General features: G+C 47.7%; 1 protein-coding gene across 3 annotated transcripts in view; it reads left to right on the forward strand.

Moving 5' to 3' along the window:
* DUSP22 (dual specificity phosphatase 22) overlaps positions 1–27,032 on the forward strand; it is a 55,870-nt gene that overhangs the window by 16,139 nt on the left and 12,699 nt on the right. For 2 of the 3 annotated variants that reach the window (XM_038583997.1, XM_038583999.1), the window contains exons 3-4: positions 3,997–4,079; positions 24,953–25,002. In XM_038583997.1, the coding sequence (XP_038439925.1) occupies positions 3,997–4,079; positions 24,953–25,002 (133 nt within the window). Of the gene's footprint in view, positions 1–3,996; positions 4,080–19,065; positions 19,147–24,952; positions 25,003–27,032 lie in introns of those variants that run through there. The other variant, XM_038583998.1, reaches the window with a different exon arrangement.

Here is a 27,032-nt window from a genome sequence, read left to right on the forward strand (position 1 = left end):
TTTAGAATCCTACTTGACTTTGCTGGGCTGCGTATTTCCCGTGGCCACTCTAACTTTTTCCCCATCCAAGGACTGGTTACCCCTGCACGTCTTCTGTATCAACACAAGATCAACAGCACCAATTCCCCTTCCTGAGGAAGCACGTGGCTGCCACTTTGCCGTGGGAAGACAGTATCTTCCAGGAATCCACTTGCTCCCTTAGCGAAGTCTTAGCAGTGGTGGATGGGGTCTCCGCCGAGGGAACGTGCAACAGCAAGGGAGAGGGGTCAAGTAGGTGTTTCTATTTCAGTGCTCCCGCTGTGTAAAAATGACATTTGCTTCTCCTGGAGGCCACGTGAGGCAGCAGGAGTGGGCAGGAGTCCAGGGGCCGGGGGAGATAGTGGCAGAAAGAGGAAAAGACTGTGGTTAGCTGCTTTACCCACGAAGGGCTGACTGTTTCACTTACTAATGTAATTTATGTTGAATTTTATGAAGAGTTGTTCTTAAAATTTTTCTTTTCCTGGTGATAAAAGTAATTCAGGCTCATCGGTGAAAATTAAAATTTTAAAACTTCGAATGTGATAGAAATATATTAAATAGAGCGAAAACTTGCCCAAAACTCCACACCCTGAGATAACCACGGCCAGCCTATATTCTTCTAGGTTTTTTTCCGCGTGAATTCTAACTTGTAATCTTCCCGTTGGTTTTATTAATCCTGTTGCACTAATGATGTCCCAAGTGGTGATGGGTTGTTTTCTGGCTTAGAAATGGCATTAAAGTGGCGTGGTGGGGAAGGGACACCACTGGCACCCGCTAGTAGCTCCTTCCCTGGAGGCCCTGCAGGGCTCCCGTGAACCGCGCACACTGCCTCCTGCGGTTCTTCTGCAGATGTGGGCTCTGATCACGTCGTGGGCCGGGACGTCTGCGTTTCCAGTGGGTTCCCAGGGGAGGCCGGGCTGCCGGCGGCAGCCCGGGGTTGGAGCAGTAAAGGACTAAGTTCCGTCCTTTGATTTTGTGCCCAAGGAGAGCTGGTGTGAGCCCTGCAGGCTCGCCCGGTGCATGTGAGGACGCTGCTCACCCCGTGGTCGGGTCCTACAGCCGCGTTCATGGCTGGTTACGCGGTGCCCGTGGTTGTAGGTGGTCATCCAGAACCACCAATAACTTGTCGTCCGAAAGAAGAAGAGGTCCAATACCATCATCCAGAAATGTTGATTAAGCGCGTTACGTCCTCCCTAATAAATAGAGCCTGCGCTTATGGGGCTTACGGGGTAGGGTAATCCCCGAGTAGGGCATCAGTAGAAACAGCACTATGATAAGATAAGCTAGAGAGGGGGACAGAGTCCAAGAGTTCTGCTTCCTTTGGAGCCCTACAGTCTGTGGTCTCATTTGTGACGTCGGGTGCTCTTCTGTATTCAAAAATGTATACTTTTCTTACCAAGCTACTTTTTCTGTTTATTTTAATCTGTGTTATGAAAGTGGATTTATGAGGTGACGAAATGTGTTAGATCTCAGTGATGGCTAAACAGCTTTGAAGATACTAAAGACCATTGGATCATACCCTTTAAAAGAGTGAATTTATGGTACATAATTCATCTCAAGAAAACTGTTGATAAAAAAGGAAAAAGTATATTTATTTATTTAAAAGATTTTATGTATTTATTTATGAGAGGACAGAGGCAGAGACACAGGCAGAGGGAGAAGCAGGCTCCATGCAGGGAGGCCGATGCTGGACTCCAGGATCCCGCCCTGGGCCGAAGGCAGGCGCTAAAACTCTGAGCCCCCCGGGCTGCCCGAAAAAGTATATTTGAACAAATCTTTGAAATTCAAGTCTGTGGCAGGCTCAGAATCCAGAAGACAGACAGTCAGGAGGCCGCTTCGGTGCTCCGCTGCCCCACCTGCCTCCGGGTTCTCCTGCGGCGGCGAAGGCTCTAGCTCGGTCCTGCTTCTCCACTTGGCTAGAACACAGATGCTGGTGGCACCGGGGCACGTTGTCTTTTGGTGAGAAGTGGAAGCTGCTGCCAGTGGGATCCTAAGTGATTCCAGTTCCTGTTCAAGTCAAACTTAGTGATGCCAAAACTTAGGATAGTTGTGGGACAGGGTGGGGGGCGGTGTTCAGGCTGAGTCTCCGTATATAGGACGAAATGGCTGCTGTGCGCCTCCGAGTTGGAAGCTTGAGATGGTTGGAGCCATGAAGAAAGCCTTAAAACAACACTTTAATATCACTCTTAAAGATTTTTTTCTGGGGCACCTGGGGGGCTCAGCGGTTGAGCATCTGCCTTCGGCTCAGGGCGTGACCCCAGGGTCCCGGGATCGAGTCCCACGTCGGGCTCCCTGCATGGAGCCTGCTTCTCCCTCTGCCAGGGTCTCTGCCCCTCTCTGTGTGTCTCTCATGAATAAATAAATTAAAAATATTTTTTTCTGACTTTAAATGGTACATGTTTATTGCAGAATGTTTGGGAAAGTTTTTCAGTCTCTACATGATCATCAAGGCTTCTCAAAGCTGCAGATTCCTCTTAGGGTCACGAGATCCAGCCCAGCATCCTCAGGCTCTGTGCTCAGAGGAGAGCCTGCTTTTCTTCCTCTGCCCCTCCCCCACCCCAATGAATCAATCTATCCATCCATCTATCAATTATCTATCTATCTATCTATCTATCTATCTATCTATCTATCTATCATCTATCTATCTTTAAAAAAAAGCCTGCAGATTCTTCAGCCTTGCCATAGACCCTGACCTAAGGTGGAGCTCCCACTTAGTTCATAGGTGTGTTAAACTGAAAGAACCTTTTGTGTTGAATATACCAGAAAAGCTATTAAAAAAATTTTAAAACACTTGCAATTCCATCTTGTCAAGATTGTCACTGTTGGAGCTAATTCCTTATAGCGGTTTTCCCCCTGTATGTGTGTTTGTCTTTATTATGTTTCTACAAATAAATATTTGACTCAGTCCATTTTACCCTCTATCATTTAAAAAAGTTCCTCCTGGGTCAGGACATGGGCGTGGGGGAGCTGTTTCTGGCTGGACCTTGTTTGGTAAATTAGCAGAAAGGTTTCAACTTGAGGAAATTCATTGAGTCTTTCTTCTGCAGCATCAATAGGAGCATTAGAAGGGGATGTAAGCCTTGGTGTCTCCTTAGTTTCATATGCAGATAATCTAATAATTCATTCTGTTTGGAATTTCCAGAAAATGTTCCATTTTTTAGTTTAGCCCTGAAGTGAATTGTAGGTGTTATAAGCCACCGTCTAATCTGTATTTTTTTTTAAAGATTTTATTTATTCCTGATTGACACAGAGAGAAGCAAAGACACAGGCAGAGGGAGAAGCAGGCTCCATGCAGGAAGCCCGATGCGGGACTCGATCCCAGGACCCCGGGGTCACGCCCTGAGCCAGGGGCAGATGCTCAACTGCTGAGCCCCCGAGACGCCCCTCTAATCTGCATTTAAATCCATCCCTGCCTTTGACATTAGGGTAAAGTCATCCCTGGCAGGTTCCTATGTCTTATATAGTAAGTGGGTCTTTTGTATTTGATTTTAACTTAGATTATTGATCACTAAGAGGTAATTTTTAAATATTAATATATGTCAAACAACCTTATAGTTAATGTTTCCAATAAAAGACTAAATGTCTGTGTCCCTCTCCCTGTCCCTCTCCACCCCAGTCGTGCTCTCTCTTTCTCTCACTCTCTCTCTCTCTCTCAAATAAATAAAATCTTTAAAAAAAGAATAAACAGCAACAACAATGATCATGATGTTTATCGATCTAAATAACATTTCAAGTTTCCGGTGACCACTTTCTATCAAAAAAAAAAAAAAAATCTGACAATCCGAAATAAATTATCTGCAAAATTCGTTAAAGCAATAGTCCTAAATTTCCTAGGCCTGGATTTTTCTGGGTATGGTCAATTATGGAGTTTCTAGAAAGAAATAGACAAGGCGTTTTGTACTTTTTTCCTGGCTGAACTTTCCAAGTCATTAACTTGCAGAGAAGAATAAAATGGTCATCTCCTTTCTTCTGTGACAGATGCCAGAGATGCAGAGCAATTGAGCAAGAATAAGGTGACACATATCCTGTCTGTCCACGACAGCGCCCGGCCGCTGCTGGAGGTAAGGGGCAGCGGAGCGGGGCCTGGTGTCCCGGTGGGCCCCCCCGTGTCCCGTGTCCCCTGGGCCCTTGCACCCCATCGCGGCCCCACTGCCCCGGCGGCTGAGCCCCTTGCCCACCGCTCTCCTAGCGCCGCTGCTTGGCTAAAAGCCAGCGAATAAGCTGACGCTGCGCTTACTTCTAAAATTTTTTTAATATAAATTTATTTTTTATTGGTGCTCAATTTGCCAACATATAGCATAACACCCAGTGCTCATCCCATCAAGTGCCCCCCTCAGTGCCTGTCACCCAGTCACCCCCACCCCCCGCTCTCCTCCCCTTCCACCACCCCTAGTTCGTTTCCCAGATTTAGGGGTCTCTCATGGTCTGTCTCCCTTTCTGATATTTCCCACTCATTTTTTCTCCTTTCCCTTTATTCCCTCTCACTAATTTTTTATAAGTCAATCGGAGAAGGACAAACATTATATGGTCTCATTCATTTGGGGAATATATATATACTTCTAGATTTTAAGGATTTTTAAGGCTCATTCGCATCCCCTTCTGTATTGTCCCTGGTTTCAGAATCCAGGAGAGTCCGAGGGGCTCACTCCCTGATTTTTTTTTTTCCCCATTTAAGCTCAATTATCTACCAATTGCATTTAAAGACAAAAGACCACGGAAGGTAAGTTGTCCCTGGAGACTTCCCGGGGCTTGTGATGAGGAGCCTGTCTGCGGGCGCGCCCGTCGGGGCCTAGGCTCTCAGGCCGGCTGTGCGCCCCGCGCCAGGCACGAGGGCAGCTTCTTCTTCGGTTTCGGGCCGATGCGGCCGGAGCGGTTGGCTGGGGACGATCTCTGCTCCGGGACATTGGCCTCGGCAGAGCCCCAGGCCTTCACCGGGCCATGGTACATGTGTGCTGTGATGCACATGAGTCCTCCAGCTCAGGGGGCGGAGCTGGGGGGGACTTATTCTGGGGAAACAATCCTAGTTCAAGCTATTTTCACTGAAATTCATGTTATGCAAGAACAAGTAATATATTTTTATTTTAAATTTATCCAATTTCCTTGGCCATTAGAGCCGCTGGATTTCGGTTAGTGTAAAAAAAAAAATGAGGCCGCGGGATAATAAGTGATCCCACTGCATGTCTCGGCACCAGAGAGCCACAGGCGGAGAGCAAGGCCGGGTCGCGTCTCCGGGTCTGCGAGGCTGTCCAAGGGACAGCTCCCTCTGTGGCTGCGGCCCTGGCGGGCGGAGGTGCTGTGCCCGGCGCCCGCATGCTGGTCTCGGGCCCCGGGTGGCAGCACAGCGTGTTCAGGGCCGTTCACTGTCCCTTGGAAACGGCCACCCTGTGGCTGGCCCGTCAGCGACAGCTCGCACCCAAAACACAGCCGGGCTCGGGCCCTGCTAGAAGTCAAATGCAGGCCGGTCCTGACCGACTTCCTCTTTAAATCACAAGATGAGGCCTGAGGTTTCCTTTATTTTAATACATTGCACAGCCGCCCACCCCCCCCCCCCCCCCCCCCCCCCCCCCCCCGGGCCTGCCTCACCACTTAGGCTCCATGTGATGGGACACGTCGCGGCGGGAGCGCCCCAGCCCGTTTGCAGGGAGCCGCTGTCCCCATGCAGGACCTTGACCCGTTAGGAACCCAGAGGAGCCCTAGTCTGCGACGGTCCAACCTCGTCCGGGTCACGTTCGGAAATCAAAGGGACAGAAAGGGAAACAGTGGGGACCGTAACCCAGGAGAAAGGGACAGGTTTGTGTAAGAGCCTCACGGCTGTGGGGAAACTGCATTTCCGTCCTCACTTTTCCTCCTTAGTCCCTTATGTCTCCATCTACAAAGACAAACTCTGCCTTGGAAAGAAAAGAGGAGAGACGTTCTGTGCCTCTTCATCAGAGACCGCTTCGGTGACATTTGGCCACATCCTGTTGTAGTCTTTGGATGCTGCTATTACCTCAGCTCGAAAATAAGTGCTTTCCTGTGATTTCATGCTCTTTAAGAGCCAGACCATCATTTTATAGCATAACAGAGGTCATTGTCGCCCCTTTTTATTTCATTCATTTTTAAATTTGCAAACAATTCATAAAAAACAAATGTAAAACAGTGCTCTCCGATTGCACAAGAGGGAAAAACCCAGACACCAAAAATCATTCGATCTCATGTACTCACATGAAGTTACTGGGATGGAGGAGGTTTGCCGGGGTCCCAGAGGCTCCGGAAGGGCGTTTAGCCCTCGGCCCCGTGCATAAAGGCCCTCTTCCGTCTTCGGGTTAAAATTCAGTTCCAGAAGTCATGGTCTCACTCAGCCTGAGATGAGTCGGGAGAATATTTGGGGTTGGTAGGGAATTGAGGGATAGATTCTATTCTTCTGCAGTCCCCCGTGATGCTGGCCCTGATCACCAGGGGGAAGTGGAGCGGGGATGAGGGTGAGAGGGAAGGTTGTGTGCAGATCCAAGCCACTGCGGCAAGCTGAACCCCAACCTGAGAAGAGGCCCTAATAAACGGTGGAAGGGTAAGGATGGGAGAGGAGAATGCCGGGACCTACTTCGTGTTCTGAGATCTTCAAAGATTTGCTGTTTATTGAATGGTCCTTTTTTTTGTTTTGTTTTTTTTTTATTTCCTTAGAGGTTGATTTTTTAATGTAAATTTATTTTTTATTGGTGTTCAATTTGCCAACATATAGCATAACACCCAGTGCTCATCCCGTCAAGTGCCCCCCTCAGTGCCCATCACCCAGTCACCCCCATCCCCCCGCCCTCCTCCCCTTCCACCACCCCTAGTTCGTTTCCCAGAGTTAGGAGTCTCTCATGTTCTGTCTCCCTTTCTGATATTTCCCACCCATTTTTTCTCCTTTCCCCTTTATTCCCTTTCATTATTTTTTATATTCCCTGAATGATTGAGAACCATATAATGTTTGTCCTTCTCTGATTGACTTACTTCACTCAGCATAATACCCTCCAGTTCCATCCACGTCAATGCAAATGGTGGGTATTTGTCGTTCCTATTGGCTGAGGAATATTCCATTGTATACATAGACCACAGCTTCTCTATCCATCATCTTTCGATGGACACCGAGGCTCCTTCCACAGTGTGGCTATTGTGGACGTTGCTGCTATAAACATCGGGGTGCAGGTGTCCCGGCGTTTCATTGCATCTATGGAAAGGTCCTTAACCTACTCCAGGCAGCACTAGTCTGGGATCAGGCCACGAGTGGTGAGGTTGTGATTGTCTAAAACTGAAGGGTTTCAGTGCTGCTAATTCCAAGCAGACTTCTCCAAGCCCCGCTGCCTTGTAGCTGTACACGGGGTCCTGCACTGTATGTACTTCTTTGGTTCATTTCCAGCAAATATCTGACCGGGTTTAAAAGTCCTGGGTGCTTAGCATCAAGTATCAAAGGCTTTTATAATAATTAGGTGTGCTCTTATTGTGATGGAGACTATGGGAGAGGGCAATTATATTATACCATATGGTTCCCAGAGCAGAGGCCCTAGGTCAAGGGATGGATTGTTGAACAGCAGGCCCGCGATGTCATGCTTTGCAAAAAAATAAGTTAGGGAATTTAGCACATCATAGGCTCCTCTGGAAAATTCACAGATTTATGGATAGAATAAAAGCTCCCAAGTTCTGCATTGAAGACACACATTTATGACTCTTTCTAAATAGGGAACCACTTTACGTGTGTGCCTGCTGATGCAACACAGGACCTATTAACGTCCCATGGGACTGTATTCTGCTGAATACAGTAATGGACACTCAGAGCAAGGAGGACTCGGGACGGGGGCCTGCTGTCCCTTACTGTCCAGGATGAGCTTCCAGGGTGAGCACCCCGTCAGAGGGATGCTTATGCAACTCGTAAAGCCAAGGAAGCGGTGGTCAAGGAAAGGGTGCCAAACCTGATCTTCTTACCAGATGAGGCTACCTTAGGATAGGTTATTGTGAGAACCCACCCTTGGTAGCTCGGGGATTGCATAGTTTTTTTTTTTTTTTTAAAGATTTATTTATTTATTATTCATGAGACACAGAGAGAGAGAGAAGGGCAGGGACACAGGCAGAGGGAGAAGCAGGCTCCATGCAGGGAGCCCGACATTACTCCATCCTGGGTCTCCAGGATCACGCCCTGGGCCTAAGGCAGGTGCTAAACTGCTGAGCCCCCCAGGGATCCCCGATTGCATAGTTTTTATGCCTGTTACATCCTCTGTGGTTGTGATGATTCGTGACCTGTTGTAACACCTGAGCAAGGTCAGTATCATAAGGTACAGTTGCTGTGAGATGCCTCATGACCACCTGAATACGTCTTTAGTTATCATGAACTCATTGATTTTCCTTTAGGAAGGACTTTTAAGGAACTTGTGACTTAGTTGATTATAATTAGATTAGCTCTGATGTTCTATTATTTGGGTAGTTTTTAGAAGGTTTTCCCAGCACAGTGTTTGCTGGCAGGGTTTTTATACCCTTTCGAGCAGCCCGATAGAGAGAAATAAAATGAAAGAAATAAAAGGTGGTGTTCCGAGGCCTTAGGAGTGGCGGGGCCTCACCTCGCTACTGGTCATCTAGTGAAGCCAGGTGGTCTTTGCCCTTCCTTGGTGGATGAGACAAGATTTGTTTATCATTTGAACCATAGGACAAGGTAGTCAACCAAGAGAAGGAGGCCCAAAGCCCTAATTCCTGTTTCTCAAGAAGAGTATCTGGAGGAGTCGGTCTTCCGGAATGAAGATCTTAGAAACAATAGGAACTTTGGGGCCTTTATAGTCACTTGGGTCAGCCCTAAACTAGCATCTAAGATTCGGAGGAGCTCTGAGTTCCCTTCCATGCCGGCCGCTCTGTGTTTGATGTAGAAATCCCATCTGACCATAGTCCCAGGGATCACTTGATTCTATCACTGTGTAGACAAAAAGCTGAATTTCAGAGACAGGAAGGGGCCCCCCCATGATTCCACAGTTGGTCTGGGTAGCTTGGTAGGAGCCTGGATCTTCTTTCCCAGGCCAGAGGCTCCTCCAAAGGGCCTTACGGTCTCGGTTCTCTCCTCGCGTGACTGACGTGTCCGAGTCTGCAGGTACTGTTGTAGATGTTGCCGCGTGAACTTTGCAAAGGGTTGTGCCGTCTGTGCCCTTATTGGCAGCATCTGAAAGTTCCTGTTTTACGCTGTCACCAGCGCAGACTTTTATTCTTCATTGCCATTAATTAGCAAAATTTTCGTTTCGTTTTATTTGCTGTGAATGTCACCCTCTCGTTTTGTTGAGTTTCTCGTCCAGATAGTTCTTCCCTCTGAGGGCAGGGAGTGATTGATGGGTTGACTGATTGAACTCCTGCTACATGCCAGGCCCTGGGACAGACGCTGGAGGTAACAGAAGTGATTATTTGCCCTGATGAAGCCCTTAGAGTATGGACAAGATGGATATTGTGGATATTTTATAAATACTACGAATAATTAAGTCCAGCGAAAGAAGAGCTCGGACTCAGGGTAAGCCCTCAGTACTAGGAGTCAAGACTAGGAGGCCGAGGAATCTCAGAGAACGAGGTCCCTCCTCTGTCATATGAATCTAGAGGCATTTGCAGTGGCCAGGCATTTGCCTGGGTTTTGGGAAATAACTGGGAATTTGGAAAATCTGGTGCATTCTGGCCGGGAAGAAGCTGGTAGTGCCAAGGCACGCCTTCTGGTAGAGTCCGGTCTCCACGACAGTCACCCCGTCTCGTTTGAGCCTCCAGAAGCCGAGAGCTCAGCAAGGCAGAAAGCGTTGTCCCGGGTCCTTCATAACATAGTCAGACCTGGGGACCTGCTCACATCACCTGCTAGCAAGAGGCAGGGCCAAGGGGGAAAATGATTGGCACATTTATTAGTTTCAAATAGGAATTAAGACCAGACCTGTATAACTAAAATATTTTAAAATATTTAAGCGGTGGGGGGGGGGGGACAACCCTGTGGTCTGTTCCTATATTGAGGACTCGGTTGAGGGGGTTGCTTGCTTTTGCTGCAGTGTTTCCTCATTTGTGAGCCGAGTCTCCAGTGCCTCCTGATTGCTCCAGATTTGTAGAGTGGTGAAAACTCCTGTCACAAAGACGGTGCTTTTTCATATCAGGAACCCCATATTGTTTATAGGTGCTGAGGAAGTAATATTGAGCAATGAAAGATTTCTCTCTTCCCCTGAAAAAAGAAACAGAACTCTGTCTTTCTAATGTAAAAATTTCAGAGTCTGTTTCATTTTTCATTCTGTGTCTTTAACTAGAGCACCTGCAGGAAACAAAACTATTTTTTTTTTTTTTTGCGATCAACAAAAACGCTTCGAAAAGTATTCTCATTCCTTCGCTGGACTGATTCTCCAAATAATTTAAATTTTTAAATGATGTGTATTTTAGGACTAAATAGAAAAAAAAAGGCAGTAGTTTACATGCGGATATTCAAACCAGGGTATTGTATGAATACCAGATAGGTTTTTCGAGCTTGAGTTCAGCTTAGATATGTAATCTTTCCATTTTAAGCTGTGGCTTTTATACTTTCAACCACTTAAGTTGTTTTTTTTTTTTTCCCAAAGAATAAGATGTTTTCATAGAAGGTACTTATTCCTGGTGGTTCTGTTTTATATTTCCTTTATCACTAAAGACTTTTTTTGAGGTGTCCAGGCTCACAAGTTAATTTTGTTAGTTTCAGGTAGAGGCGGCCACGTCTTCTGTTTCTGGTACTTATGGTTATCTACTTATCTGTGCTGCTGTCTTCATTGTCCGCTTATTTTTTATTTTTTTAGATATAGCCAATCCAGAAGTTATTTGGATTAACCCATTTTCTTTTTTTTATATTTTATTTATTTATTTATTATGAGAGAGAGAGAGAGAGAGAGAGAGAGAGAGGCAGAGACCCAGGCAGAGGGAGAAGCAGGCTCCACGCAGGGAGCCCGACACAGGATTTGATCCCGGGACCCCAGGGTCACGCCCTGGGCTGCAGGCGGCGCTAAACTGCTTCGCCACCCGGGCTGCCCTGCCTGCTTATTTTTGAGGAAACTCTCCCCAGGGTGAGGTGTTCGGTCTGCTTGGACCACAGAGCTAGGAGGCTGAGGGGATCCTCGATGGGCCTTGGTCACCTGCTCGGTGTCTGTCTGGCGACCCGCTCCGTGTCACTACCTCAGAAGTTCAGCTGGTTTCCCAAGTGTGAAGCAAACTAGAACCAAGGTGTTAAATGGCATTTAAAATTTAAGAAACTATGCTTCTTCCACCCTCTGGCCTGCCCAAGCCCTACCCTTCCTCACTGCTCGGCCCTAGCTCTCCTTCTGAGAAAGACACTCCCAGTGCCCTCCAACCTCAGGGCTTCTTCCCTTTTCTCTATAATATGTGTAGTTTGCACTCTTAGCTGGGTTGTGAATTATAAGCATCCGGACAGCTTCTACAGTCTATTGAGTGGCTATTTAACCACTCACTGATCGTGACATCTAGCTCTTGACTGCCAGATCCAGGCTCCGCAGCTGACCTCGGGCCCACGCAGGCAGGTGCCACCTTGGGATTTCTTTGGTGTCCCCCAGCACTCAACCTGGGTCTGGCACCCAGGGGCCCCTCTGCAGGTGCTTACTGACGAACTGAGAGCCACGTGCATTTTCAGCTCCATTCCAAAGTGGGAATCATATCTTTAGTCATTTGTGGCTCATTGAAGGGTGGTAAAGAAGAGCTGTGCCAAGGATAATTTATTAGCCATGAGTAACAAGTGAAGCCAGAAGATCTGGTTCCGTAATGCAGCCTCCCTTATACACGCTGTTTGTTCTGTTCCTCACTTGTCAGAAGGGTTAGCAAATGCAGATGTACTGGTTTATGGAGCTCCCGGAGACTCTAGTTCGGAATTACCTCTTGCTAAATCATTATCCTGTGACTTTCTGATCTCTTAAGGATCCTTCAGCTGCCTTTAGTTTGCATTAGAAGCTTGGTCCTACAAGGAGGAAAGTACATCTAAGACATAGACAGTGAATGATCAGTTAAAAGATCTGCCACGTGCTTGAAGTGCAGGCAGAGCCGTTGAGGCGTTGTCTCAGATTTCTTTTTTTTTCTTATAAATTTATTTTTCATTGGTGTTCAATTTGCCAACATATAGAATAACACCCAATGCTCATCCCATCAAGTTTCAAGGAGCTTATACCCAGGTCATGAAAAGCTGAGAGAACGTTCAAGTTATGGGGCTTGTATTCTGACTCAGGAGGCAGGTCCTCACTGCCCGGGATCCTCCTTTGGCAGCCACGCAGGCAGACTTGCAGAGTGTCACCCCCAGCTCTGTGCCCATGTCGGTCCTCAGCTCTCAAGACCCAGGGGCCCACCCTGCCCATGATCTTCAAGTCACAGGAGCTATAGGCTGCATCTCCCCCAGCATACTCCTCCTAGGAAGATACATAATTGACGAAAACCACATGTTTCATCTCATACCCACAGAGGTACAGGCAAAATGTTCACTGCAACTCTGTGTAACGGCAAAAAAATTGGAGCCAGCCCACACATTCAGCAGAAGGGTAGTGGTCAATTATGATGCATCCATATTAAGAAATACTCTGCAGCAACTCAAAAATAAGAGGAAGGTTTATATGTAAGCACAGGGAAAAGTTAATTGTTAAGCAAAAGAGGCAAGTAGCAGAATAATATCCACAATATGACCCCATTTATGTAAAACTAAATATCTCTATATATTTCTGTGGGTACATACATACACATGTAAATGCACAGAGAAGGGGCTGGAGGGACCATAGAGATTCCCCACAATGGCAAAGTGGAGTAGGATGGGAAAAGAGGGTAGGAAGGATGAGTTTCACTTTTATCTTTATTTTTATTTATTTTTCACAATAGAGTATTTTCATAATTTCTCTTTGAGTGAAGAGAGGTATGGAAGGCAGGCCAGCAGGGGTGGGGGAGGGGGGTGTCTGTAGTAGTGATGGGGACATTGCATTTGGACGTTCAGGTTTGGCCACACTGGGTTCTGTGCCAACAGTGTTCCCTGTGGATTCATACACACGTGTTTGATGTTAGACGTGCTACATCTATGTTGTCCACGATCAGGGGCTGTAAACCATTCACTTGAGTTATCTTAATCTCCAAAGGGAGAGGATAGCCCAAGACGGACCTTTCAATTGTCTAGATTTTATTTTTAGCATCAGTTATCTTCCACTTGATTATTTCAGTTAAATAAGTTTATTTCCTTTCCTAAGATTCACAGGTTCCTTAGAGATGCAGCTGAGGCACTGGGCAAGATTTCCTACTCGGATTAGCCACCGTGTCCAACGTGGACGATCTTAGTTGTTTTATTGGCATCGCAAAAAGCATCACACTATCCTATTGCTAATGAAGTCTGGGACCTTTGAAAATCAATCATCGTTTGACCATGGTTTTCAGATTGGCAATATTTTCCAGTGAACCCCAGTTGTTTTCACCTCTCTAAGAAAGTCTCTTTGATGCCACCCGAGTATCAGTGGTATCTCCCATACCAAAGGCTTGCAGCAGCTTTCATATGTTGAGGTAAATTTGTTTGAAGCCAACCCCAGACTTAAATAGAAATGACTCAAATAGAAATGATCATGGTAGGTATCGAAAACTGTCTAGTAATCGCTCTTTCTTGAATCAAGCTGTATCTGAGGTCTGCGTGTGTGGGCAGTCAAGTGCATAATATAGCTCCGTCTGGCTGCTGACCCTTCTGTGATAAGCTCACTTGCAAATGGGGTTCTAAACCCAGAATTCCAGCATGAATGGACCAAAAGGGACTGGAAATAGTCTAGTACTTCATTGATTCTAGAGAGGAAGCAGTGCTTCTTTTGTCTCTAAATAAAAGATACTCGTGTTCACCTTTCTTGTCTCTTGGCCTTCTAGAGCACCCTGCATCTCAGGCCCACGCGGACCTTCTCTTTAGCACTCATGCTTACGGACCAGCATCTCCACAGAACTGAACACTTCTACAAAACATTCCTGCTAAACTTTTCTCTAAGTCAAGTCCCAATTTCTCTTTTTCTTTCTTTTCTTTACCTTTCCTTTTTTTTTTTTTTTTTTTTTTTTAGCATTTCCTGAGTGCCGCCTCTCGTCCATCTTGCCCTGACTCCCCTGTGCGATCAAGTACTGAGCACGTTGTGTGCCGAGTGCTGTGTTTCTGAAGTGGGCTTGCCTTATTTGCATCCCTCCTTTTCCTCAATGGAAATGCACCAGTGGCAAGATCCACCAGCATCTCCAAACCAACATCTCAGGAAAAGCACGTAGCACCTGGTGTCCCCCTGTGCTTCCGCTGGAGTGTGTGCACTGATACAACCACATAAATTGCTTGTAAATGCTGGAGCATAGGGTCGAAGCTCTGACCTTCTATACAAGATCTTCAGCCTCATGGACTGGGGAATTTGGGGAAGACTTTATAAAGAGGCGTGTTTAGGCAGCTTGTAGGACTAGTATGGTTTGGTTCAAGGGGGAGGCATGCCTTAGCGCGGAGCAGCCCTTCCGGGCTGGTCAGGAAGGGGGAAATAAGCCCTGGAGCCCAGAAGATGCGTGGAGTTGGCTGATTATAGAGTGGAGAAGGTGGTCAGCATGGTGGGGTAAGGGTGGGGCCGTATTCAGTTCTCCTTTTGGCTAAATTAGGAGTTATTCCTTCAGCTTCAGCAGATGTTTACTTACCTTGTAGCAAGGATTGGGGATAAAATACAAAGAGAAGCAAGATGGGGCTCAGTGTTCAGAAGAGACAAGCACAGAAATCCTTACAACAGGGCAAGGCCGCGGCTTGAGATAGCAGAGATGAGAGTCTCTAGGGCACCGGGAGAAAATGGCCAACCCAACCAGGTCAGGCAACCCGACCTCCTTTGCCAAGGAGGTGACACTCCAGTGTGGTCTCAAAGGGGCGACAGGTTGGCCAGGGACTGATGGTGAGCACAGCCAGTTGGAGCGGGGAGTGGGATTCCAGGTAGGAAGGCGGCACATGCAAGGGCTCCGGGCGTGCAGAGGCATCAGGTGTGCAAAAGCAAGGCATGTTCTGGGGCCCATGAAGGTCCAACCAGAGACAGTGGCCAGGCTGGGGGGGCAGGTTCAGAGCAGGCTGGAAGGCTTTTCCTTGTCGGGCTGAGGAGCCTCAGCTTTATCTGTGAAGCAGGGACTCAAAAAAGATTTATGGACCAAGTCGGGAGACAGATTTGGATTGTGTTTCCAGGGTTTTGACCAGGGAACAGGACCAATGAGGGTGATGGGTATGAAGCACCCGGTTAGGAAGCTCTTATAACAATCCCCTTCAGAAGTGATGATGGTTTGAGCCTGGACACTGAAAGTGGGATTTTTTTTTCTACAAGAGTGCTTTCCATAGAGCGACACAGCGAGGTTAAAAATCAAAGGATGGGGAAAGATTTTCCCGTATAAATGAACCAAAAGAAAGACGGAATAGCAATATTTTTTATCAGACAAAGTACAATTGAAAGCAAAAGAATGGAACCAGAGTAAGGAGGAACTAAATAAATGAAAAAAAAAAAAAAAAAGGAACAATCTGTAGAGAAGTCACAGTAGCCGTGAACTGGTAGGTGTCCCATAGAACAGCCCCGAAGTATGGAAAGTAGTTTCTCAGGTGGAATGAATCAGAATTCAGGTGGGAGGAGTGGAGCAGGGGAGAAGTTGGGGATGCCTGAGAGCGCGGCCTGGCTGGAAGGGCAGCTGTGGCACCCATGGGTGGACGGGAACACTCGGGGAGACTGAGCTGGAGTTGAGGGCAGCCAGGCAAGGTCCAGGTGAGCTGCCATGTGGTGTCCCCAGGCCTTCAGAGCATGTGTGCAGGGCTCCAGGGCGAGGGCCAGGCCACAGGTGCAGATTCCAGCAGCATCACTGCATGCTTGTGGCTAAGTCTTTGCAGTTGAACAAAAACCCTGCAAGAAAAGGTGTCTGCAGCTGAAGTTGGAGGCTAGAGGAGGAGCAGCGTCCTGGGAGCTGGAAGCATCGGCCGTGATGTGGCCTCGCACATGCTCCCCCATGAGCATAGGCTCCCATTGGGCCCGCAGGTCATGTGGGGTGGATTTGTCTCCATTTTATTCACCCCTTGATGGGTACAGTCCTTGGGGCTCCCCTTGGGGGCTCCCCAGGGCCCAAGGGGCTGGAGACAAGGGGCTGTGGTGCGGGGGTAATGTAGTGGAATGCTGGCCCCCCCTGGAAGCACCTGCCCCCCCACGCCCCCAGGCGGGGCTACGCAGCCCTCGAATCCGAATTGGAGCTTCGTGCCCCACTGTCTGCGCCCCGGCCTCCCTGCTGGGGCCCGGGGTGTTCAGGCGCCGTCAGGGTCCAGGACGGGCAGCATCCCACCCCCCCAGGCCCTGGCCGGGCTCCTGACCCTGAAGCCGGTGGCAACTTGGTGAGGCATCCCCGTCTACACCCGGCTCAGCTCGCTCGTGCTGTCAGGGGGCAGGTTGCGACCTCGCGGGCTTTGCGGGGCCTGATCTGCGGACGGCGGGTGGCAGCAGGTGGGCTGGTCAGGGGGCCTGGGGGGGCCTGGAGGGGAGGGGGGGCCCTGAAGGGGAGGGTGGGGACCTGGAGGGGAAGGGGCCCTGGAAGGTGGGGGACCTGGAGGGGAGGGAGGGGGGGCCCTGGAGGGTGGGAGATCTGGAGGGTGAGGTGGGGCCCTGCAGGGGAGGGAGGGGGCCCTGGAGGGCAGGAGACCTGGAGGGTGGGGTGGGGGCCCTGCAGGGGAGGGAGGGGGACCTGGAGTGTGGGGGCCCTAGAGGGGAGGGAGGGGGCCCTGGAGGGGACAGTGTGCTGGAGGAGGGACTGACACACACACGGGGGCGGCCTAGGAGCCTGGGTGGGGAGTCCTAAGCACCCCAGGGCCCGCCAGGTTGCCTGGGTGGCCGCGGGGCCGAGCACCAGGGCGGGGACCCTGGGTCTTCACACGGGCGTCATGCACAGGCTGTCGCTGCGGGTCCCTCCTGCCCGGGCTCGGCCTCCCGTCGTGACCCGAGGCATCCGTAACCCTGATCGCCAAGCGACTGGGTCTGCAGCGGTGGCTCCAAGTGGCCCTGTTTCCCTGGGTCGTGGCCAGGAGGTCGGGGCCTGAGCCAAGACGGAAACCGCAGGGGGCCTGGTGGCCGGGAGCTGGCGAGGCCGGCCTGTCCCCTCACCTGTCCCCCGGCCTGTCCCCTCACCTGTCCCCCAGCCTGTCCTCGACTGTCCCCTTACCTGTCCCCTGACTTATCCCCCAGCCTGTCTTTGCCTGTCCCCCTGGCTGTGCCCTGGCCTGTCCCTCAGCCTGTCCTCAACTGTCCCCTGGCCTGTCCTTGCCTGTCCCCCGGCCTGTCCCCTGGCCTGTCCTCGCCTGTCCCCCTGGCCTGTGCCCCAGCCTGTTCCCCGGCCTGTCCTCGCCTGTCCCCCTGGCCTGTCCCCTGGCCTGTCCTTGACTGTCCCCTCTCCTGTCCTCCAGCCTGTCCCCCGGCCTGTCCCCTGACCTGTCCCCCAGCCTGTCCCTTGGCCTGTCCCTTCCCTGCGGCCACGCTGGCCCGGGACACCGGGCGCTGACCATGTCCAGTTAGCCACGCAGTGCAGGGGCCGCAGCAAAAATAAGCCTGTGGGCCTCATGTGTTGAGCTGCCGAGTCAGATGGCTGTCGTCTTTTGAGTCACCTGAAAGAAGCCGACAGGTGGCCGAGGCTGCTCATTTGCATTTGCCCCCACAAATCAAGCCAAGGCCTCAATCTTGTCTCCACACTCCGACCCCGCCCTCCGCGCCCCCTGACAACCTGGGTGCCTGCAAGTCGTGATTTGCCGCAGTGGCTCCTAAATTTAGCGGGTGCGGGAAGAGGGGGGCCGGGGACCCCGCGCTGTCCCCTGCAGGTGCCCCCCATGCCGGCGACCCGAGGCCAGGCCCGCGCCTCCGTACTCACTGCTGCCGCGCCCTGCTGGCCTCCAGGCCCGAGGCCGGACGTTTCCCGAGGTGACCTTCCTGCCGCGATGCCCCTGGGCTACACTTTCCCCTTTAAGCAGTGTCACTGGCAGCACATGAATACTAACTAACTAACTAACTAACTAACTAACTAACTAACTAACTCACTAACTAACTAAGAACAAAAAGTGTCATTGGCTCTGCGAGAATCCCCAAGCGGAGAAGAAGGGTGACCCCAAGGCAGCGCGGGGGCTGCTTGGCATCTGGGCGCACAGGCCGGGGGACCTTGGGGTGCTCCCTCTGGACTGAGACACCCCATGAAGACGCGACTTGATAAAGGGGAACAAGGTGGTCACACCCGCCGTGGGCACCCGAGGTCGAGTCCAGGCCAGCGGTTCCGTGTCCCGGGCTGTGACCTTCAGGAGTGTGGCCGCCCTAATTGTTTCAGTTCAGTGGCCTTCAGGTTCATACGGAGGCTCACAAGTAGCCAGATTCGTGGGAAAGAGAGTGACCCGGGGGGTCCCAAGGCCCGGGCGGGCTTGACGGGACCCAGCGTCTACCGGGTGCAGAGTTACCAGTCGGGAAGCAGGAAAAGCTCTAGAGAGGGTGGTGCTGGTTAGAATGTGAACACACACGACGCCACTGAACTGCATGCTTAAAAAAATGGTTTAAAAATGGCAAATTTTATGTAGACTTGACTACGATAAAATAAAGAGCGGAGGGACCGTCTCAAGTGGGAGAGCCTTGGCCTTCTGCAGCGGGTGTGAGCTGTGGCCTCGCTTCCGAGCAGGTGTGGGCCGATCTGAACCGAATGGCTTTTTAAATTTTGTTTCTTTTTTGAAGTCAGATTTTTGTTTTGTTTTGTTTTTTGTTTTTGTTTTTTGTGATTGGGTGAATGAAGCCTTAAGGGGATCTCCAACGGGCTTTGCCCGATTCATTCATGGGCATCAGATGATCAGTGTTAGAGTTCCACAGGTAGGACCTGCAGAGGCCACGCCATCGTGCCCCCTGGCCCCCTGATGCCTCAGAAATGCCACAATCAAAGAAAATCAAAAATCCAAAAATCAAAAAAAATGTCACCTCCTTCGCGCCCCCATGTTGCTGCTAGTATTGGGTCGGAACAGGATGAGGTCTTGGTCTCCGAGGTCTCTAATCCGGTCATTTTTATTAGCCGCTAAAATAACTTTTCCATCGCATGGATCCACTGGTTCTGGACTCCCGCGAACTCCGTCTCCTCCTCCTGTGTCCTCGGAGGTCGTGGGTGAGTCCTTGCAGAAAACGGTTATGTTCTAGAGCCACCTCGGGTGGCCTTCCTGAGAGAGAGGACAGACCCTGGAGGGCTTCATCTTTCTTTTCTTTAGGAAAGTAGAAGGTCAGCGAGGTTTCTCAGAAGCCTCACACTCACGTTTCAGAAAGAAAAGAACAGTGATTTTTAGAAATTGTACTTGAAACAAGCGAGAGTTGGGTCTCTTCATGAGTCCCGAAATCAGAATCTTGGGCCTGCTTTTCAAGCACTTGCCTACGTATCGTTTTAAGTGTAATCTTTAGTTTCAGCCCCAAAGAAAGGCAAAAACCTTACTTTTGGTGGTTACTGTGCTTGTTGAAACAGAAAACAGAAAAATATTAGAACTTTTGAGAATATGGACTTAGAAAGCTTTTAAACTTTGTTCAAGAAGGATCTCTGAGATACTTTCTAGACTTTCTTCTCAGTCAATTGATGTCTGCTGTTTCTTTCAAAACTGCACACAGAAAGCTTTCTTTGGATGATTTCATTGAAGTCTAACCGCTTTCCTGTATTTTCCTAATGTTTTTTCCACACTCTGTAGTCCTGATGGAGGGGTTGCTTGTTATTATTAATAGTGAGTGTATATGCAGTCGGGGTAAATATGAGGCTTTTTCTTAATTCTTTGCCCTTTTCTTCCCTCTGGTCCACGTCTTATCAGTATTTTTTTATATTTTTAAAAAAGATTTTATTTATTTATTCATGAGAGACACAGAGAGAGGCAGAGACACAGGCAGAGGGAGAAGCAGGCTCCATGCAGGGAGCCCGATGCGGGACTCGATCCCAGGACTCCAGGGTCACGCCTTGAGCCAAAGGCAGATGTTCAACCACTGAGCCACGCAGGTGCCCTGGGTCCATCTCTTTATTTAGGATTAATTTCTAGGAGTGGAAGCTCTGGGTCCAAACCCAGAATATTGTGAATTTTAATTGATATTGCTAACTTAAACTCTAAAAAAGGTTATAGTAATTTACAAGGCAAAAAAAAAATGCTATTTCCTTGGATACCTTAACAATCTGCATCTTTGCTAACATGATGGGTAAAATGTGTTTTAATTTTCATTTTTTTAATTCAGTGAAGTTTAGTTTCCATATTCATAATTTTGGTTTCTAGCATTATCCACTTTCAATTCATTTTATCAGTATTAATAGCATTCTCGGGATGCCCTAGGCCGTTCAAAAATGCCACGTAGTCAAAGGAAATCACTGCATTTGCTTTGTCCCTCCTAGAAATCATGACAATCTTAAAGCGTAGGCTGAGCCCGTTTCCCTTAACTAAACTGGGTTTGATATTCTCGGGCCAGGCGCCTAAATTGAAAATGTGCAACTTGACACTTACCAGCTCTGTGGAAGTTTAATGCTAATTGGCCTTTCACCAATCATTTTTTATTTTTTTGAAACAACATGGAAAACATTGAATTTTATGTATTTAATAATTATATTTCAAAGAAGAAGATAGTTTTAGTTTTATGGGTTTTTTTTTTTTAGTTGTAGACGTAATATGTAGGAGTAAATATCACATAGCAAATGCTATAGTAATAGAAACATTGCTGTTATTCTTTTTTTAATTCCAGTATCGTTACCACCCAGTGTTATATTAGTTTCAGGTGCACAATATAGTGATCCAACAACTCTATACATTACTCAGTGCTCGTCATGACAACTGTTCTTTTTCACCCCCTTCACCTATTTCACCCATTCCCGCACCTACCTGCCCTCTGTGTTATTATTATTACTTGGGAATTTTTCAGAGCGTTCTAGAATTTTGCTCTAGAATGAGATGTTACTTTTTTTTTTTTTTTTTTTTTTTTTTGCTTCATCTGCTATGCTTTCTGTAATTTAGCTAAACACATCCTACCCCGTGTCTCTGTCTCTACAAAGCTCAACATTAGAGAATGGTCTTTTGGGGGGAAATCCATTAATGCTAGGATACTTTCAAGTCTATCCAGCCTGTAGCACCGAGGTCCCTAGTGCTGTCAGCACTCTTGTTGCTTTCTGAATTAGTAATTAACTGCCATGAATTGTACACATGTGCAGGCATCTCAAGACTTTTTCAGGTACTCTGTGTTCTGCAGCCTGTGGCCTCCAAGAGATAGACTTTTCATGCTTTGTTAATGACTAAGCCAAGATAAATAGACGTTCTTGGGCGGCGAGCAGCTGAAACTTTGGGGCAGTTTTGAGTCTTTTCTTTACCGTATTTGCATAGTTTGTTCCCTTCTTATTGTAGATCACGGTGAGCTGATTCTTACCCACGTCCCCTTGGTGTGGACGGGCAGGAGAGCGATGTGTGGGGCATGTGCATGCAGTGTGCCCCTCCTACGGCGTGGTTAGCTCAGCCCCCTTGTCGTTAACGGTCCCCGGGTTAAGGCATGGGCACTTTATGGTATTTTTCTGCCCCTGCGCTTGTTCTATAGTGTGATCTTCACGTTCACTGGTTTTCAGCTTGTTCAACAGATATTTAGTGTTCCTACGTGCCCAGGTTATTGTTGTTATTGCTGGTCTACTTTTGAGAGAACATGATGTTGTGTTTTATATTTTCTCTGTCCTTCCTTAACAGTAGGGGATCCCCAAACTTGTGGCTGAGAGCTACTTTGTTCCTCCTTAGAAGCTTCACAGATGGGAAGCTGTAGCTGCCGCATGCCCATTCCAGTTAGTGAGGGTGAGGGGCCCCGCATGGCCAAGAGTTGCCTCCTCACCATCTCCGGGCGTGGAGGGAGAGACCCTCTGCCATGTTCTTGCATTTTGCTCCTGCCATCATCCCTTTTTTTTTTTTTTTTTTTTTTTTTTGCATAAGGCACCAAAAAGGGGACTGTGACTCCCACTCAGGGAGCACCTGAAGGAAGTGAAGTGCCTTCCAGTCACACTGCTGTTGACATTTATGGTCAATGCCTTTAATAAGCTTAGGGCTATTTAGCCTCCCTTTCTGTCTATTGTCTTCCTTTCCTTTGTTTTTGTTTTTGTTTTTTTTCTCTTTCCTCCCATCATATGATCAGCTGATTTTAGATTCTGTTAGAATTAAGTGGCTGTCAGCATGCACGACAGGCAGGTGTTTTTATCCCCTGTGAGAGGAGACCCACCTCGGCATCCTTGACTGATTGAGGCTGCTCAGGCTGACGGGCACGGTGAAGGGAAGGTGGAAATCTGAGAATCCTTCCCATCCTCCTGGAAGTACTGGTCTAAAAGAGGTTGGAGGAAGTGTGTGGGAGGAACGGATTTCATAAGCTTCTGGGTCTGATCCATGGCCAACTCTCACTTGAGAGTAAACGAGAAAAGTAAATGAGTCATTCCAACGACTGATATATGAAATTATCAGTTCGTGTATCTAGACCGATAGGCTGGCTTGGCCTTGATGGAGGGACGGAGTGAAATTACTTATTTTTACAGTATCGTTTCCTTTTCCATTTCCTTTGCTTTTAAATCACTGCCTTAATACCTCCCTGGAGGCGCGTTAGGACCTCAGACAATATTCCTCGATAGTCCCAGCAGAGCACAGTGCCCCGAGCCCAGCTCAAGGCCGAGACGGAAGGAGGCAGTTAGGGACGGCGAGGTGAAGGCCGGATGAGGGACGCTTCTCTCTGGACTTTACCCTGGGCACGCGCGAGGCTGTTTGGCTCAGGCGAAGTATTCTCACGTGGACAAGCAGTGGTGAAACCCATCTTCCTCAAGAGCCTTTGTTGGAAGACGTAATGATTGGCGCAAAGCTGGAGAAAAAATACATGCATGTGAATTAAGCAGGAAAAATGTCTTTTTTTTTTTCCTGACTTCTTATAATCCTGGGGGACAGGGAGGGGACTCTTAGTTACGGACAGCCGATTGCACTCTGCGCCAGTTCAAGCAGGGAGGGGTTTGTTCAGAGATAGCTGAGACCTCAAGGTCTCCCAGAAGAGCTAGAGAAACAGGCTTTCGGCTGAAGTTAAAGAGCAGCACTGAGACCACATCGCACAAGTGGTGAGAGCCGCTGCCACGTCTGCCCCCAGAACCACCTGCCTCTGCTGCCACCTGCGCCTCCAAGCAGGTGCTCGTTACCCATCTGACTCTTCCCATGTCCTGTTTCCAAATCCACCCCAGTGAGGCGTGTCAGGTGATGAAACTAGGTCCCGAGTCTACACCCTAAAAGCAAAGGAGGTTGAGAAATGTTGTTTATACGGATTCTGTGTTGGAAAAGTAGGATTCACAATGTCAGGAATTACCAAAATGTGGAGGTCCAAAGGGTTCAGGGCAGCCACAAGTGTAGCTGTTCCTTACAAGACCACATTAGTACATACCACACAGAAATGCCTCACGATAGGAATTAACCTTTAAATTTTAATGATCACGATAAGAATTGACCTTAAAATTTTAATGATCAACTGCCAAAAACCCAAATAATTCTAGCAAAGTTATTTTATGACTTTATTTGCCGAGGGACTCATGATAGTTTCTATATGTCTGTATATTTCCCCGTCATTTACTCTCTTAGGTTGGTTATTTTTTCAGGGTTTCTTGTGTTTCCTCTCCTACTTATTATCCATGACGTGGCAGCAAGACCCTAGGAGCTTAGGCTGTCAAAGGAGGAGGGGCTTTAAAAATGGTTCATCTGAGTCCTCACAGAACCACATTCTTTTACAGAGGTTGCAGAGATTTCTAGATTTTGTATTTTATATGACATCGAAGACCTTTGGAACTACAGTTTAAATCCCTCTGAAGTAAAAACAGCCAGGCTTTTTTTTTTTTTTTTAATTATTTCTTTACCTGAGAGGGCACAGGCCATGGGCGGGGGGAGGGACAGAGGGACAAGTAGAGTCCCTGGTTAGTGGGAGCCCAGCACGGGGCTGCATCCCAGGACCCTGAGGTCACAACCGGAGATGTCAGACACTTAACTGACTGAGCCATTCAGGTGCCCCCCAACAGCCAGGTGTCTAGAGGGGCACCTGGGTGGCTCCACTGGTTAAGCGTCTGCCTTCGGGCTGGGGTGGTGATCCCGGGGTCCCCGCTGGGTGAGGGGGGGCGGGAGGGCTGCTTCCCCTTCCCCCTCCGCTGCTCCTCCTGCTTGTGCTCTCTCTCTCTCTGTCGATAAATAAAATCTTAAATTTATCATGGGTTTTTGTAGCATGCATTTACACAGACTTTTTTTTTTTTACAAATTTTTATGGAGCCCTATATAAAGTTCATTTTTGTTTTCAAATCAGGCCATCCTTTAAAAAAATGTATTAGTTCGGTACACAGACCTTTACTCTTTTGAAGAGCAAGCAAAATAAAGTACTTTGAGTGTGTAAAGTTCCTATTAATGCATCAGTGAAGTTGTAACTCTCCAATTATTAAATTTGATATTGAAAACTCTAATAACACGATAATTTTTAGTCATCGTGTTAAGGTTTTTACTAACAGTGCTTCCTTTTTGGCCACTCAGGATCTTAAGTGAAATAGATTTTTAAAGTGTTGAATATGTAAACAAGCATCTGAGGGGATAGTTTTGAAACTTGTTGGCACTTACTGGAAAGCACTCAGTTATTTAACTTTTTTGATAAACCCTATCTAAACCTACAAGCCGTTTGCAAGCCAGAGCATGAATATCTGTATGCGTGGTCACGGAAAATAACCAGGAACCTTAATTAAAGAGTTTTTTCCCGGTTCCTTGGCAACAAAGGATGAGTGAAAAACTTCTCCTTTTTACTTTTTATTTTTTGACCTGAGTAAATAGTTCCTTTAAATTGTTTTCTCCACTAAGTATCATCTTTTATTTTTTATTTTATTATTTTATTTTATTTTATTTTATTTTATTTTATTTTATTATTTTATCATTCTACAGGGAGTTAAATACCTGTGCATTCCAGCAGCGGATTCACCATCTCAGAACCTGTAAGTTGTTTTTTTTTTTCCTATATTTTTCGGAGATATTAAAAATGAATAAAGGACAGTAAGGTCAAATAAGGAAAGGGCCATGGAGTCATCAGAACCAGTGGGCCCCTTGATGCCATGTGCGAGTCTGTGCTGCCAACTTAGGCAGAACTGCAGCTGGAGACACACTTTTTGTTTGCCCGTCCTTCATCTAGACAACACTGACTGAGGGGATGTGTACAGGATGAGCCTAATTTTTAAAAAGCACTGGGTGTTATTCTATATGCTGGCAAATTGAACACCAATAAAAAATAAATTTGTAAGTAAAAATAAATAAATAAGTAAATAAATAAATAAATAAATAAATAATAAAAAAAAATAAAAAGGATGATGTAAGCCAAACCTCTGGCATGTTCATCCTCTCTCTAGAAGCAAAACCTTAAAGAAGCGAATGGGTTTTGTCTAGGGCAGCAGTGTCCAGTAGAAATAGAGTATGAACCACCAACATAAGCCATGCAAGTAATTTTAAATGTTGTAGAAGCCAACTTGAAAAAGAGTAAAAAGGTAGAGGTGATGATGATAATTTTAGTAATATGTTTTATTTAACCCAATGCATCCAAAATACTGTCATTTCAACATGTGCCCCATATAAAACAAAACTGAGGGTTTTTTTTTTACATCCTTTTTTTCATATCATGTCTTCAAAATCTGTTTTTTTATACTTAGAGCACGTCTCAGTTTGGACCGGCTTCCTTTTAAGTGCTCAGCAGCTGCCTGGGACTAGTGGCCACGAAATGGGAAAGCATACTTCTAAAACCTGTTTGAGTTGAATGAATAGGTCTCTCTGGCTTAGGAAGCTTCAGTCCTCTGTCTCCGCACAGCTGAGTGCACCTCTGATATCCTTATAAAGAGAAATTCATAACTGCCGTCCTTTCCGGAACACAGCAATGGTACGGAGGCCCGTGGGGTCAGGCTTTAGCAGAACCGGGACTGGGCTTTGGAGACCCACGGCAGTCACAGCTTTAACACTCTGGACTCTGGGTCCAGAAGTGACCTAGAAAGACCATGATATGGGGTAAAGTCTTACTGAGGCGTGGATTTGAGCCTTGCAAGGCTGAGAAGCTGGGGCAGGAATAAAGTACTGAGCCGTTCGGTGCATACCCTGGACGCCGGCTGCTGCTCCGGGCCGGCCTTGGGCTTCCATTGCACGTCAGACACAACGACCTTGCTAGAATGATCTGTTACTGCATCTCATCAGGGAAGTTTTAAGCTATGGTGGCGTTTGTGAATTTGGGAGTCTGCAGACTTGTCAGGATTCACCCTTCACGCTTCTTAACCTCGGTTGCCCACAAATCCTACCTATGGGAATTACAGGCCACAGAATCTTACGTTTAGTTTCCTCATTGTCCAGCATCTCTGAAAACTATCGACTGTTGGAACATGAGGCAATTTTGAATTTCCATTGCTGGAGAGCAGTGAAATCACAGATTATGCAACAATTTTGTGAGAAAACCTGTTTGGAAAAAAAAAATGGGGCTAGAGTCAGATGGATTGAAGTGGGGAAGGATGTGGGGGGTGTGGTAGGGGACAGGGGGTAGGTGGTATAGGGTTAGACCAGGAAAGGGTGGGGGTAGGTTGGAAGCAGGACAGGTACGTTCTATGCAAGGCCCGTTTTTCACGTTGACTCTCCATATTTCACAGAAAAAGTCATCAGTCTGTAAGATTGAGGATGGTAGGGGAAAGATTTCAGTAGGATTACGAGGAAAACAGTAGTAGCCTGGGTCTAGGAGGAGAAGAAGCACCAGAGGACTTCCTTGGTTACTAGTCGTGTCAAGAAACAGAAGTGGTTGGAAGGGCATGGTGTATACGGAAGGAAGTGAGCCACTGCCTTTCACAGCAATCTTCTGCCCGTGTTTTGGTGGCTATTTTTAGAACGGTTGCTTTGCTCTTATCTCAAACTGAAATTCTAAGATACTGTTGAACTTGTCAATGCCTCTTTGGAGGAATCAGATCGTACCACATTCTGGGCGTTTGCTGTCAGGGAAGGTGGC

This window comes from Canis lupus, chromosome 35 (assembly GCF_011100685.1).
Source record: "Canis lupus familiaris isolate Mischka breed German Shepherd chromosome 35, alternate assembly UU_Cfam_GSD_1.0, whole genome shotgun sequence".
NCBI classification, from domain to species: Eukaryota; Metazoa; Chordata; class Mammalia; order Carnivora; family Canidae; genus Canis; species Canis lupus.